At 39.8% G+C, this 15,932-nt stretch overlaps 1 protein-coding gene across 1 annotated transcript in view; it reads left to right on the forward strand.

Moving 5' to 3' along the window:
- Nucleotides 1-15,932, forward strand: part of Frmpd1 (FERM and PDZ domain containing 1) — an 82,991-nt gene that overhangs the window by 46,724 nt on the left and 20,335 nt on the right. The window contains exons 3-5 of the mRNA XM_048337210.1: nt 9,379-9,536; nt 10,344-10,446; nt 12,503-12,548. Coding sequence (XP_048193167.1) covers nt 9,379-9,536; nt 10,344-10,446; nt 12,503-12,548 — 307 coding nt within the window. The remainder of the gene's footprint in view (nt 1-9,378; nt 9,537-10,343; nt 10,447-12,502; nt 12,549-15,932) is intronic.

The raw sequence follows: 15,932 nt of genomic DNA on the forward strand, positions 1-15,932 counted from the left end.
ACTGGTTTATTTGTTCTTTGTTACTTGCCCTATGCCTTCCTTTGATGGCCCTTTTCCAGAACCTTCCTGCTGTACATGAGAACATGACCACATTGTTTAACAGTGTGTCCTTACTCCTGCAAGGGCATACTGGGTAATACATTATTAATATATATTTTGTGTGCTTGTCCTGGGGCTTGAACTCAGGGTCTGGGTACTGACCCTTAGGTTTTTTGCTCAGGTTGGTGGTCTACTACTGGAGCCACAGCCCCACTTTTGGCTTTTTGGTGATAATTGGAGATAAGAGTATCACAGACTTTCCTGCCTAGGCTAGTTTTAAACCATGATCCTCAGATCTCAGCCTCCTAAGGAGCTAGAATTACAGGCATGAGCCACCAGCATCCGGCTGGTTAATACATTTTTATTGATAAAGGGTTTTCACCGTAAGGGCTTTCACTTATTTTATTTATTTAACTGTATTTATATTTTCCAGCCCTCCTTCTTCCAAGAGCTATTTTTTATGGTTTACAGTTTTAAAATAAGTAAGAAGTTTTCAATGAAGAATAGAAATGTTATAAGTAGATTACATACCAATTTGACTTAGGATTTAGCATCTGAGTGCTAACATGAGCTCTTGAGTTGCCTGGTGGCTGGGGGCAGCAGTCCTCTTCTATGGTCCAAAGAAGAGTATTTATTTCTCTGCAATCCTGTCAGTTTACATGCAGGTTTGTTTTTTCTTTAGACTTGTCAAAATGTCTAATCATCTACTCAGGAGGCTGAGATCTGAGGATCATGGTTCAAAGCCATCCAAGGCAGGAAAGTCCTTGAGACTTTTATCTGTAGTTAATCCCCCAAAAGCTGAAAGTAGAGGTTGTGGCTCAAGACGTAGAGCACTAGTCTTAAGCAAAAAGCATAAGGATAGCACCCAGGTCCTGAGTTCAAGCACCAAAACCAGCATGCACAGAAAATATCTAACACTTTCAGCCTCATAGTTGTCTTTTGTCCCCCATAGTATTCTATCTCTGGCCCCAGGTGGTTTGTCTCGTCATAAATTAGTCAAAAATAATTGCTTCCACTTCCAAATATTATTTAAAAATTGATAACTTCCATGTATGTGGGATAATGCTAGAACTTTATAATGTATCTTAAATGTCACACTGGTAGGGAAGAGTGCTTTTAAAGCTGGCTTGATTTCTTATAACTAAAATTTCAGAGATTATAATTATTACTAGTATTAGTCACAATTAGATGGTGGCACTTGTTTGGATGAATATGCTTGGGCAGATGAAAACCCAATGACCCCTATAATTATGGAAATGAGACACTATTCAAGTATGATGGACCACTCCAGGACCACATAATTTTATATTTGGAGATGAAAATAACAGTTCAAGTATCGGTGTTCTTTAAGAAATAGTTAACTCTCCTAGGTACCAGCAGTTGATGCCTATAATCCTAGCTACTCAGGAGGCTGCGTCCTGGAGGATTCACAATTCAAAGCCAGCCTGAGCAAAAAAAAAGTCTGTTTAACTCTATCCCTAATTAACTGCAAGATGTTGAACTGAAGGTGTGGCTGAAGCAGTAGGGCACCAGCCATGAGCAAGTAAGCCAAGCAAGCAAGAGGCCCTAAGTCCAAGTGCTGACAAAAAGAAAGGCAAGAAGGAAAGGTAGAAAAAAATTGATTTGCAATTTACTGGTTTAAAACAGTCTATATGGGGCTGGGGATATGGCCTACTGGCAAGAGTGCTTGCCTGGTATACATGAAGCCCTGGGTTCGATTCCCCAGCACCACATATTTAGAAAACGGCCAGAAGTGGCGCTGTGGCTCAAGTGGTAGAGTGCTAGCCTTCAGCAGAAAGAAGCCAGGGACAGTGCTCAGGCCCTGAGTCCAAGCCCCAGGACTAGCAAAAAAAAAAAAGAAGAAGAAGAAAAAGAAATGCACTTCCTTACATATGAAACTGTAACCCCTCTGTACATCACTTTGACAATAAAGAAAATAAAAGAAACAGAGCAAACGTAAACTTAAATAAATGACTAAAGTAAAAAAGAGACTAGTTTTCAAAATAAAGTTTAAAAAGTTTGTTTAAAAATAAATAAATAAGTTGTCTATGTATTTATAGAACTTATTTTAGTATATGCTAGGAAATAAAGATCTACCTTGAGGTTTTCTTTTTCTTTTTTTTTTCCTGAAATAGTAAGTAGCTGTCTGCATCACAATCACTTGGAAGGGGTCTTCCCTTTTCCCAACCCTCCATGGTGAAGGATGTTTCCTGATCCCCAAGTGGGACATTAAAGATTTGTTTCTAGTCCATTGGTCTTATTGCTGATTTTATACAGCTGTGTCAAAACTTTACATTACTTCAGAATTATACATATCATTACCTGTTGAAGTAGGTATTTATTACGCATCATTTTCCATGTTTTTACTCTTACCCTGCTATTCTGCTATTTGAACTATAGAATAATTTGATTCCATTATTAGAGCAATTAAGCACAAGATTCTCCAATGCTTAATCTAAATGTGTTAACTCCACAGAGCAAAATCTAAAGAAGCATAAGGAGCTTAATGCAATTTCACGCCTTCTACACTATGGCTTGATTTTATCCTTAGGACTTAAAAAAAGATTTCTTTCAACTTGAGTGTAAATGGTGATAAAGACACATACACACATGTCTGCACATGCACCAGCACAAGGCACATCCATGCTTCACACATACACATTCACAAATGTACACAGGCACACATTTATCTATGTGCTCACAGGTCTGAACATAATGTTCTGGCATCTTAGTGTCAGTCATTGCTGCTGGTATTTCATGTGTTCCAAATTTCCTGGTTAATTTCAACTATAAGTAGCCCACTTGCCAATTATATACAGAAATGGCTTTATTAACCTTTTTATATAATGGTTTCCTTTAAGTGTAGGTTTTTAAAAAATCATTATTGCTTCTTGAACTGTGGGCAAAGTGGACATTTTTAAAGAAAATAGTGTGGAAGTTTCCTGAAGATTATTTCATAAATCATTGGGTGTTTTTTTTTTGTTTTTTGTTTTTGTTTTTATGCTACTGGAGATTGAACTCAAGGCCTGTGTTTGCTAGATGAGTATTCTAAACCTTATTCCATGACATCCCCCCACCTTTTGTGCTTTTATGATTATCCTATTTCCATCTCCTGAGTAGTGAGTAGTTGGGATTGAGGGCATGGGCCACGTAGTCTCTCTCTCTGTTCTCCCCCTTTACACACACACACACACACACACACACACACACACACACACTGCATCAGAACACATTTTAAAGTAAAAATAGAAGAATTTCTCCTCCTCTCAGCTATAAGAACACTTGTGCATATAACATCTATATTGATTGTCCCCTGGAAATGGCCACAACCACATGACTATTCCTGACTGTTCATTATGTGTTAAATTTCTTTGTAGTATAGACTATTGTCTCCATTTCTGCCATTTTTTGAGAAGGCTTAATAATTACAGAGCTAAGTTTATACTGGATTTAGCTTTAAGAATCATTCACACTGAACATAATAAAGTGTTTAAACATGGATTCCAAATCACTTCTCCACAATCTGTTGGAACATGAAGGCGAATTCTTTATTGTTACAGGACAGAAATAAAATATTTTTTCAAAAGCCAGGGAATATTTGAAGCACGATCCCTCTGCATCTGGTAATTTTTCTTATCAGTGTTATTGATCATCTCAGTAGGAACTTATGACCCATAAAATTTAGAACTAGCCTCAAGACTTTTCATGATAAATGTAACATTTTTTTCCAAGTTTTACCTTAGGGTAAATTTAGTTATCTGACAGGAATTACATTAGTGTAACAAAGGGTCTCATGCCCTTGTAGTGTAAAATGACAGACATGACCTCAGATGGATGGCTTGAAGCCATTCTCATGGCAGCAGCCGTATGTTTGGGGATTACTGCTTAGTTTGGTATTTATAAGATGCTTCAGAAGAGGAAATTTTGCTACAGGAATCATTTCTTTCAGCATAGTGTCAAATATTAAACATTCTCTGTGAGAGAGTCTGCAGTTTGGTTGTGTATATTGATATTCTCTTTCCAAACAAAAGCTCCATCGTGGCCTTTGGGCAAAATGTCAAACGCAGACTTTGAGTCAAAGCCACTGCCACTGTCCAGGGATTCATCAAGACTGTAGAGGCCTCATTTGCCCACAGTTGAAGAATGCCCCCTGTCAAATTGGAAGCATCAAATACCTGAAACCATCCTTTAGAAATCACCAATGTGGATTCTGTCAAAATTCCATCTAAGGTTTCTTCTTTTCTTGTTTCTCCAGGCAGTAGTTAAGATTTTCTATATGAGTGGCCCTGAGTTTTGCACTTGGAATGAGAAATGCTCAGTTCCTGCTACATGAATTAGTCTGGAACAGGAGACTTTGCATTGATCATTATGAATATGGTATATATATATATATATATATATATATATATATATATTAAAGATAAGAAAGAATATATGGCCCTATGAGCCTATTCAGCAGATAGCTGGAAATATTTATCCCCAGACCAGAAGACAACAAAGATTGAGCAGGTAGAATGCATTGTTAGATATCTTAGGGAAAGGGCTGGGGGGGGGACAGAAAAGGAGGGGTGGGAACTGAGGAGAGGCGAGGGGGAGAGGAAGAGAGAAGAAGGAGAAAGAGAGGGAGAGCGAGGCAAGGGAGAGAGAGAATGAGTTGTAGGTTGGAGGTTTCTAGACAGAGGAAAAAAGCTTGTCCAATGGTCAGTGTTTGAGTATCTCAAAAGAGATTGGTTTGGTAGGAACAAAAGTAACAACAAAAAATAAATTGTGTGATCTCAGGCTGGAATGATAGGCTGGAGTTGTATTAAGCCATATTCAGAAGTTTGAATTAAGCCATTCAGCCAGTGGGTGTAGGAACAAGGTTACATTATAAAATCAGACTGGCTTGTGGTTGGAAAATCCATTAGGAAAGAAAGGATGATTAATGGGGGAGCCAGCTAGGACCTAGTTACTGATACCTATCTACCATTAGGCCTGGGACAGAAAGGTAGCTCTGGAGGTGGAAAGAAATGGACAGCTTTAGAAATCTTTTGGTGCTGGGACTGATATGCCATTATGTGTGAAAGTAGGGAAAGGCCAGGAAGGACCCTTAGGATTCTGGTCTGAGCAGCTGACTTCATGATACCATTTACTGGGATGTAATGAGGTTTAGTCCTGGTTAGGATCACAGTCATTGAGCTGAATGACATATCCATCTAAGTAAATGTAAGGGAAAATGACAATCAATGAACTATAACTTGCATTGCAAGACCAATTTTTGGTAGTCTTATATATGTTTCCAAGTTCTGCTAATTCTGTTAGAAGCATACAATATTAGGGGTAGTACACAGTGTACATGTAGCATTTTATTCAGTTATTCACCCAAAAAGCACTGATTCCTCCTGTGAGCACATCTTCACTTGGTCTGTGAAAAAGGTCATATGCCGATCCTGCTGTCAGGGAATGTAGAGTCCTGTTAAGAGTAGTGATATTTGAGATAAGATAACTATCAGTAAAAGCCTTGAAAAATCAGGGCTCTGAGAAGAAGTTATGTCTACATCGGGAATCAGAGATGGAAGAGATGGCATTTGAACTGAACTGGTGTGACACCTTTCTGCAGGAATAGCTGGGTTGCTGAGGACTAGCAATAACATTCATGTTTCTGTGTAAACTTGTATCTTCATTTCTCTGGCATGTTTACCCAGGAGCGGAATTGCTGCACATATTATCTTCCCACCCCACCCCACCCCCAATCCTGGAGCTTGGATTCAGGGCTTGAACACTGTCCCTGGCTTCTTTTTGCTCAAGGCTTGCACTCTACCTCTTGAGCCACAGCGCCATTTCCAGCTTTTTCTGTCTATGTGGTGCTGAGGGAATAGAACCCAGGGCTCCTTGCATGCTAGGCAAGCACTCTACCACTAAGCCACATTCCCAGCCTCACATACTATCTTTTATGCTTATTAGTCTTAGGCATTAAGAGGAACTTCTATTCTGTGTCATTGGAGACAGCTTTGGCATGCAGTTATGTCTGTAGGTTTCCTTAAGGCTGTGGTCTGTAGAAGAGAGCACACTACTACCATGTGCGATTGCATGCTGCATTAACTTTCATCCTTGCAGGGTTTAAGGGCTCAGGCTCACGAGTCAGATACTGTAGGTTCAAACACAGCTCTGTCAATTTCTAGGCCTTAATTTCCTCATTTATATTGTTTTCATGGGGCATTATTGGGGTTGGAACTCAGGTTCTCCCTACTTAAGCCATATCTTCATATCTTTTCCATTAGTTATTTTCTTTTTCTTCCTTTTTGCTAATACTGGAGCTTGAACTCAAGTACTCACACTGTCACCTGGCTTTTTTGTTTGTTTGTTTGGGTCTGACTGGCACTCTGCTACTTGAGCCATGCCTCAACTTTTGGCTTTTTGCTGGTTAAGTGGAAATAAGAATGTCTCAGATTTGTCTGCCCAAGCTGGCTTCAAAACAAGATACCAGCTCTCAGACTCTTGAGAAGCTAGGGCAATAGGTGTGAGCCACTGGTCCCTGACCTGCCTTACTTATTCTCAAATAGAATCTTGAGGTTTCGTCTGGGTCAGTCTATACCATGATCCTCCCATTTATACTTACTGCATAATTCAGCTGACAGGCCGGCATGCGCTTGCCATACCCCCTTTTTGCCCTGGCCGTCCTCAAACCACAATCCTCTTGATTTATACTTTTCCTGAGTAATTGGAAATATAAGAGTGAGCCATCATGCCTGACTTTCTTGTGTTTTTTGAGGCCCGTTCTAAATATTAAACCAAACATAACATATGAGCTATACCATATCTCACAAAGAATACTTTACATAACTATGTGAGATTTTTACAAATTGACGGAAAGGTATATTTTTAGATACTTACAGTAGTCAGATGGGTTTTTTTGTGTACGTAAGACTCATACATTTTCCATACTTGCTCACAGATTCTGGATTTATGATGTCTTACCACAGGTGCCTACTACACATTTGAAATGTGGCTAGTGTGACAAAAGGACTTCATATTTATTCTTGCTTAATTTAAATTCATTTTAGTTTAAAGGCCAATATTTAGTTATGGGAAGACTTTTACATATGTTTGGAACAACTTGGAAAGACATTTTGCTTTTCAAAGCCAGCCTGGGCAGAAAAGTCCATGACACTCTTCTCTCCAATTAACCAGCAAAAAGCTGGAAGTGAAGTATAGCTCAAGTGGTAGAGTACTAGCTTTGAGAGAAAAAGCCAACTAAGGGCAAGAGGCCCTGAGATTAAGACCCAGTACAAGCAGACAAAGAAAGTGATATCTATTGTATATAGTTATTCTACTTCTTATCATTTTTCCTTCCCTGCAACACTAAGTAATAGTCTACTGCTGTCTGTGTGCATGTACATATATGTATGTGTGCACACATGCGTGTGTTCCTATATTAAGGGCTCATGTTCAACTTTTTCACTCATGACTGGTGCTCTACTGCTGAGCCATACCTCCAGTTTTAGCTTTTTGCTGGTTAATTGGATTTTTCTTTCTGGATTGGCTTGGAACCACAATTCTCAGATCTCAGCCTTCTGAATAGCTAAGACTATAGGCATGAGCCACCAGCACCTAACTCTACTGATTTTTTTCTTTTTTTTCTTTTAAGAGAATACAAAAAGAGCTGGGAATATGGCTTAGTGGCAGAGTGCTTGTCTTGCATGCATGAAGCCCTAGGTTCGATTCCTCAGCACCACATAAACAGAAAAAGCCAGAAGTGGCGCTGTGGCTCAAGTGGTAAAATGCTTCCCTCGAGCAAAAAAGATGTCAGGGGCAGTGCTTAGGCCTTGAGTCCAAGCTCCAGGACTGGTAAAAAAAAAAAAAAACGCAAACATTAACCTTTTCTTTCAGTGTACAATATATTGCTATATTTCAAAAGATGCTTTTATCATGAGTTTTTAAGAGGTAGGGTCTTGCTATGTTACCCAAGCTGACCTTGAACTCCTGGGACTAACCTACCTTTCTGTGTCAGCATTTCTAAGTATCTTGGAAATATAGATGTGTGACCACTTCTTGCAGCCTTTTTATAGTCTTAAGGTTTGGGCTTTTAAGTCAGAAATAGATACGGGTTTCACTCAGAGTAAAATTTCAATTTCCCCTGTCTTCTCTTGAGTTGTCTCTCTGCTGACTGTGTCAGTATAAACCATGTGATTACCTAGAAATCCTCCTTGGACTTCTGTGCTTCATGGCCTCTGTTATCCTTTCAGAGCCTCCAGCTGCTAATTCATGGCAGGCTCTTCAGTGCACTGAGTGAGGGAAGGGGTGACATTGTCCAAAAAGAAATGTACTCTTTACCTGACTTAGGGAACTTAATCCCTCTGTACATCACCTTTATAATCACAATAAAAAAATGTTAAAGAAAATACAACTTTCAACGTAACTGTTTTTGATATAAAGAGAACATATGTTGTTAGAGGTTAATATAGAGGAAGTCCTTGCCATCTGAAATTTCATATTACAGCCCTTACAGTTACAGAGGTTAAAGGGATATAAAATTCATCATAAAGCAAAAACAAAAAACTGAAGAAACAATCAATCCATCTATAAAATTATATCCAAACAGACCCACTCACTCCTCATTCCTATCTACCATCTGTATTTTCCTGCATCTTCTACCTCTGTTTATGCAGTGCCTCCTTCATGGAATGCCTGTCCATCCATCTGTCTAGCTGTCTATTCATTCGTAAATTCTCTCTACAGCATATTGATATTCCATATGCCAGGATTTGGTCTATGCATATGTTCTCTGGGCACCTATTAAGGCTCTTCCAAATGTGCCTCCTAATTCCCTATCTTCGGCCCTGCAAAGAGAAAACTGCTTTCCACATCCCCTGAGTGTCCCCAGCCCCTCGCAATCTCATTCTAGAGCACTAGGAATGGCAATAAGTCCTACTTGGTGTTATAGATAGTGCTTCTTGTGTCTTTTCTCTCTCAAAAGGAACATTAGAACCTGGCATTGGTGGCTCACACCTGTAATCATAGCTACTCAGGAGGCTGAGACCTGAGGGTCGTAGTTCAAAGACAGCCCAGGCGAGAGTAGAGCTGTGGCTCAAGTGGTAGAGCACTAGCCATGAGCCAAAAAGCACAAGGACAACACCCTGAGTCTGAGACCAAGCCCTTGGACTGGCAGGGGCGTGGGGCGTGCATGCACGCACGCGCGCGCGCGGGCATACACACACACACACACACACACACACACACACACACACACAGAGTCTGCTTAGCTCCATGTCTTTCCCCATCACATCTGAGGCCGACCTACTTGGTGACCACCATATGGAACCTTCCACTTACCTTTCTTATCTACTGTTTCTCTTCCAGGGCTAAAGTTGCTGCTGCTGGTGGGTCTGGTGGGACCTCAACGCACACCCTCACCCCTGTGAGGCACACAGTGAAGATAGACAAAGACATCCTGCTTCAGGACTATGGATTTCACGTTTCGGAGAACCTCCCCCTCACTGTGGTGGCAGTCACGGCAGGTAGAGGCCCACAAGAACCTGAAAGCAGTCTGGTTTCTTGGGAGAACATTGTCTTCCCTGTTCTCCTCCCATCTCTCAGTCCCCTAACAAAAGGCAGAAAATGCTACCCTGGGGAAAGTTGGGAAATTCTGACCTCATTCTGTCTTGGGCTTTTCACTTTCCTTTGCTGAATAGAAGGAGGGAGGGAGGAAAGCTCCAAGAACACTTGCTGCTCCCCACCCCAGACTCCCACTGACTTGGCCAGAGCTTTGCCCTCCCAAGGTATTCTGGCCAGGCTTAGGACCAGTGAAAGTATTTGGATAAGCTGGCCCCTCCTCTTTAAACCTGCAGGTTCCTTGCTGGTGAGAGTTTCTAGGCAGCCAGTAATAGAAACAATTGATTTGTTTTCATTTGAGTCTGTGAAATATATAGGCTGTCCCCATGTAGAGGGAATCAGGCCAGGAAAGCATAGTGATTGTTTTCATACTTGAGCTATGTACTGATGTTAGATCTGGGGCTAGTTAATATGTACTTATTTCAATTTATACATGAAGGTGTATGTGTGTATACATACTATACACCTGAGTTCTTTAGAGATGGATATAATAGACTCACCGGCCATTTGGAAAGTTTCTCCTAGTTTTCAGAACAACCTCCTTGGAATTGATTTATGTTAGGTACATTATCCATGGTTTATAAAGAGAAAAATTAAGATCCATGTGATCCAGTGCCCAAAGGACCTAGATTGCCATTCCACTGTGTTTCTGTGACACATGGGGTGAGGGGCCTCCCGGCCTGAGCACCAATTACTTGCTTTCTTTCCAACAGGAGGCTCTGCTCATGGCAAGCTTTTCCCTGGTGATCAGATCCTCCAAATGAACAATGAACCTGCTGAAGAACTTTCCTGTGAACGGGCCATGGATATTCTTAGGTACCAAGTTGTCTTAAATCATCCAGAGTGATAAAGAGAGGCAACAGGAATGGCATAACCAATCTTGTAATTTTAAGAGGGCCCAGTCTCCTTTATTTTTATCAGTTTATTTTTGTTTTGTTTTACTTAATTTGGAGGGATGGTTTGAATTCAGTCTTGCATTTGATAGGCAGATGCTCTACCACTTGAGCTATGTCCCCTACCCTTTTGTGGTTTTAGTTATTTTTCAGGTAGATTCTCACATTTGTGCAAAGAGCCAGCTTCAAGCTGTGATCTCCTAATACATAGCTTATGATGACCACATACCACCACATCTAGCTTATTGATTGAGATGGAGGGTTTCACTGATTTTTCTTCCCAGGCTAGCCTTGAATTTCCATCCTACCAGTCTCTGCTTTCTGACACAGTGAGTGCTATGATGAAAAGGAGCTCAACTTCATCTGATACTTACATGCTAGTAGTGTACACTTCAGCAATGGAGGACAGGCATAGCTGCAAAAGAAGCAGAGAACAATGCCTCTGATCATATAAAATAATATTTGTCAAAATGAACCTCAGGAAGTGGAAACAAAGGCAGGGGTAGAGAAAGCAGAGGAAATAGTGTGTATACATTTAATGGGAGAACCCCATGTTTGCTTGCTTATTGATTTATTTTTGTATGTATCAGTCCTAAGGCTTGAACTCAGGACTTAGTGCTGTCCCGGAGCTTCTTTTGCTGAAGGCAAGTGCTCTACCCTTGAGCCAAAGCTCCACTTCTGGCGTTTGGGGAATAGTTTATTGGACAGGAGTTTCACAGACTTTCCTGCCCAGGCTGGATTTGAACCACAGTCCTCTTGAGTAGCAAAGATTACAAATGTAAACCCAACATGCTTATTTCTTTTTATCTTAGTTTTCAGTGTCTAAAAGTAGTCAGTATCATTTGAAAAGGGGGAAACACAAAGCAAAACAAAAGGATATAACAATAATAGAAACAAAATCCTCCAAATATCTGTGAATCTGAAATGTCCTTTTGAGTTATTGGGATCTAGTTTATTTCAATTTATCTCAGAAATGTTCTCTTCTCACATAAAATGGAAAAGAGGTAATTACCAGCCACTTAGAAACCTCACATTGTGTTTATCTATTGAAGGAAAGGCCTATAGGTTCATATTGTAAGAAATCAAATGGAATTAATTTTCAAAGTGCTTCTCTTTGTGATAATGGCCAACAGAAAGGAAAAAAAATGAATTAATTCCATGTCCTGTCTGCTACCAGGAAGTCAGTTGGGTGTGATATTGCACACTTATAATCCCAGCACTTGGGAGACAGGAGCAGGAAGATCAGGAGCTTGAGACTCCTTGGCTATTATATAGAAAAACTATGTCTCCAAAAATGGTACATACACACACACACACACACACACACACACACACAATTAAGTATAACAGGTGTCTATCTGATTTAATCACATTTAAGGCAAGCACTCTACCACTAGGCCATATTCCCAGCCCCTGATTTAATCACATTTGAAATCTACCATGAGATGCCTTTTATGGTGATTATATGTCTGAGTCTATTATACTGACTTTTTGTGCCCAAACAACACAGACTGGTTGGCTTTTATCTGACAAATAATGTTACCTACATGCATTCATTCTATTTAATGAAATGTTTAGCCTCTGCTTCTTGAAACAGCAACTTATCTGTGTTATTGCTATGTTTTCTTGAAAAATTAGTTTGGGATATAAAACTAGCCAGTCAACTAGATGAATTCTCCATCGTATGAAACTAAATTTAGCAGCTGTAGGTGTGATGGATGGTAGAGGTTGGTGTCTGGAGGTTCCCTTAAAGAGGAAGCAGCACTCTGGGCACTCAAGTTCCTTTGCAATGGGTGTTTTGTCCCAACATCATCAGTTTTATTGAACCAAAAAAGCCTATGGAAAAGAGACTGCTTTATTACAATTCTGCCAGTCTTTCATACACACACACACACACACACACACACACACACACACACACACACACACCACAGAAGTACTAAATATTTTTGTCTTTATCCTTTTTTTTTCTTTTTCAGGGAAGCTGAAGATTCTCTTTCAGTCACAGTTGTTCGCTTCACATCGGTAAATCTTTCTCTGTCTTACATATTAATTTCATCTTTCTTGGCCTCAAGACTCTGAGCTCCTGGAAGATACCCCTTATATAATAAGACCCCCCCAAAAAATCAAAGTCAACCAACAGGGCCTGAGGACTTCTGGCTCTCCGACTTCCTCCCCCAGGGGAGGAAGTGCATGTTGTCTTGGCTTCAAGAGCTTCCAGTCCAGCCAGGGAAACAGCTGTGCTGTGTCATGAGGAATAGTGGAAAGGGTGCCACTGTGAAAGACAGGCTTGGGGTAGGTAGGATGGCTCGGGGCACACGGTTAGTTCCAGTTTTCACTTTGGTAAAGTAGTGGAGATGACAGTTTATTGCCTTGGGTTGTTCTGGGAACCAACTGAAGTGTTGGATGTGACAGTGTTTTGTCAGGTCAGGCTCACCACAGGCAAGGTGTGGCAGAGATGAGGCACGGGGAGGAAATGACAATCTTGAACCACCACAGGCCACAGAGCTTTTATGAATTATATAAGGAAAAGCATATGACCAAGCTTCAAGAGCAAAAACTACTGGGGAGGAAAAGTTGACAGAATTCTCATTAGGAGAGACATTGCAACACAAAACTAGATAGATCTATTTTTCAGAATATAATTTAAAATGAAAACTAGCAACTAACAAAAATTTCATTGAAATCATCCAGCCATTTGGAAATGAACATACTATTTCCTCTCTGAAGATGCAGTCAAATAAAAGTATCATTGCATACTATTCACAAAATAATTAAAAACTAGAGCTCTACCTCTCAAAATCTATCATGTAAGGTTAAAGCTATGTTCAGGATTAAACTCGTAACATTAAATGTGTTCTTATTATTTTAAAAAGGAACAGATCAGTCAATTATTCAGTGTAAGAAGTTGGAAGAAAGTACTAATAAATGTTACAAGAGTAAAGAAAATAGGGCTGGGAATATGGCTTAATGGTAGAGTGCTTGCCTAGCATGCATGAACCCCTGGGTTTGATTCCTCAGCACCACATAAACAGAAAAGGCCAGAAGTGGTACTGTGGCTCAAGAGGTAGAGTGCCAGCCTTGAACAATTCACCTGTCATAAGAAAACTAGTATTATTATTTGCACTAATGAGAAGAAGAAAGAAGAAGAAAATGGCCTTTTAATGTACAGGTTTTAAAAACTAATAACTCTCTGGTCATTAAAGCAGTCTGATATGCTAAAATGTTGGATATATCAACTAATCAAATAGGAAGTTGAAAAATGGCTACTTTTATAGAATCCAGTGTGTGATAAACATGTCATCCAGCCAATAGGAGAAAAGATGACTGTTTAAGAAATCTTTCTTGAACATTTCTTTGAGCATTTGCGAACAAGATAGCCTTACCTTATCCCATGTGATGTTTTAGACTTTAAATATTAAAAAAACTAATCATTAAAATGTAAACAATACTGACAAGTGTCTATCAGGTGATAGCTTGTAGAAAAATGTCTATGTCTAGAGGCTCAGAAGAAACACAGTGGATTTTTGATTATGCAAAAATATAAAATGTATGTGGTCCAAATACTTCACAAGCAAATAATTGGTCTTCTGTCCTCATTTGACAAGTGTTATCCTTCGTTCTTAGTTTTTGAAATGAATTAGTATTAAGGTATTTGTCATAAATATGGCAAACCAAGTGTTTTATACACCATAAGTGAAGGTTTTCTATAGTACATAATTTGTCTATGAAATAATATAAAACCAGGGAAAATTAATCAGTATAAATGGCAGTGCAGGTGTAAAGTTATTCTTCTTATATGATTATCATCTCAGTGGTGAACATCTTAATCTTAATTAGATGGGGAGGTGTGTCCTACTGCATTTCCAAAACATGAACAAAATAAAACTCCTGTTAGGTGAGGAGTGAGGAGCATAGCATACAGCTATAGCTTCTTTAAAAAAAAAAGAAAAAAGAAAGAAAAGTAGGGGAAGAAGAAAACTCCTTATGACATGGGCACCAGTGACTCACATCTGTAATCCTACCTACTTGAGAAACTGAAATCTGAGGACTGCAGTTTGAAATCAACCAAGCAGACAAATCTGCAGGTTTCTTCCAGCAAAAATCCAGAATGGAGGGATGGCTCAAGTAGTAGAGCACTAGCTTTGAGCGAGAAAGCCAGAGCAGGCGGCTTTAAGTTTTGTGCCCAGTGCTAGCACACAAAAAGAAGGGAGGGAAAGAGGGAGAGAAAAGAGAAAACAAAAGAAGATACTATGTTCCAGCATCATTCTAGAGATTTCCACAGGATTGCCAGGAAGTGGAATGTGACTAGGGCATGCTGGAGGACCCACAGGAAAGGCAGTATATGGCCAGTATATGGCCTCAGTACTTCAATGCTTGAAGTACTTGAATGCTAATTGATCCACTTCTGAGCCTCCACCAGAAGTATCCTGAAGTATTTCACAAACATTGTGACGTACTTGTCTTCTTTCAGCAAGGAGACTCATGGTGATCACAGTAGATTCTTAAGTGTCCTCCAGTGGCTTGAAATCGATTTTAAAAATTATCAAATGTAAAGCTGAATATTAATGACTACTTCTCTAGGACCGAATTTGATAGGAAAAAAAATTTTGGTTTTAATTCTTCAAAATCTACATTTCTTAGTATTAATACTGATCATTCATATGTTGTTTAAATTCACCCAAAGAAGAAAATCCTCCTGCAAGGCAAATACTCTCCTTATCCTCCTTCCACAGGTGAAAAGCCCTAGAATAATGAATGGGTAGCATCCTTTAAATGTCTCTTTAAAAAATTAGGTGGCCCAACTGTACACAAGTAGGCAATTTACAATATAGTCTAGATGGCACGGTACCTGGGTAGCAGCATTACTGTTCCTGTGTAGCAATCAGCAAGAGGCCTGTGGGTTGGACATTTCCCTGACAGGATGCATTCTTTCTCAAAGCAGCCAGTTTCGTGGCTGGATAGTTTCTATGTCATCAGACCCTTCTTCCCTGGGACTCCCACTGACTAGTTCTCACTTAAAACGTCTACCTTGTCAGAAGTGACCTTCCTTTTGTCAGACTGAAGAACTGTTCCTTATGAATGTGTTTTCTTGTGAATTCTCACTTTCTTGCTAGGCTTGTGGTCAGATTCCAATTACATTGTGACCCAGGAAGGAACAAATTTCCATCAGTAGCCAAAGGATACCACAGGGAATGAATGGAGGGTGCTCTCTGGCATGCACCAGAGAATACTAGTGAAATCCAAGATTGGGTTAACACTATGGCAAGCCCAATTATACTTTTGGCTTGGATGACATTTGTGGTCCACAAAATACTGAACTGGTTTTGTAATAAATAGCTTCCAAGCCACTCCCCCAATCCTATGCTTGTGCAATGGACTTTTATTTTTCTGATCCTCAATGCCATG

The sequence above is a fragment of the Perognathus longimembris genome, chromosome 1, assembly GCF_023159225.1.
Source record: "Perognathus longimembris pacificus isolate PPM17 chromosome 1, ASM2315922v1, whole genome shotgun sequence".
In the NCBI taxonomy this organism is placed as follows: Eukaryota; Metazoa; Chordata; class Mammalia; order Rodentia; family Heteromyidae; genus Perognathus; species Perognathus longimembris.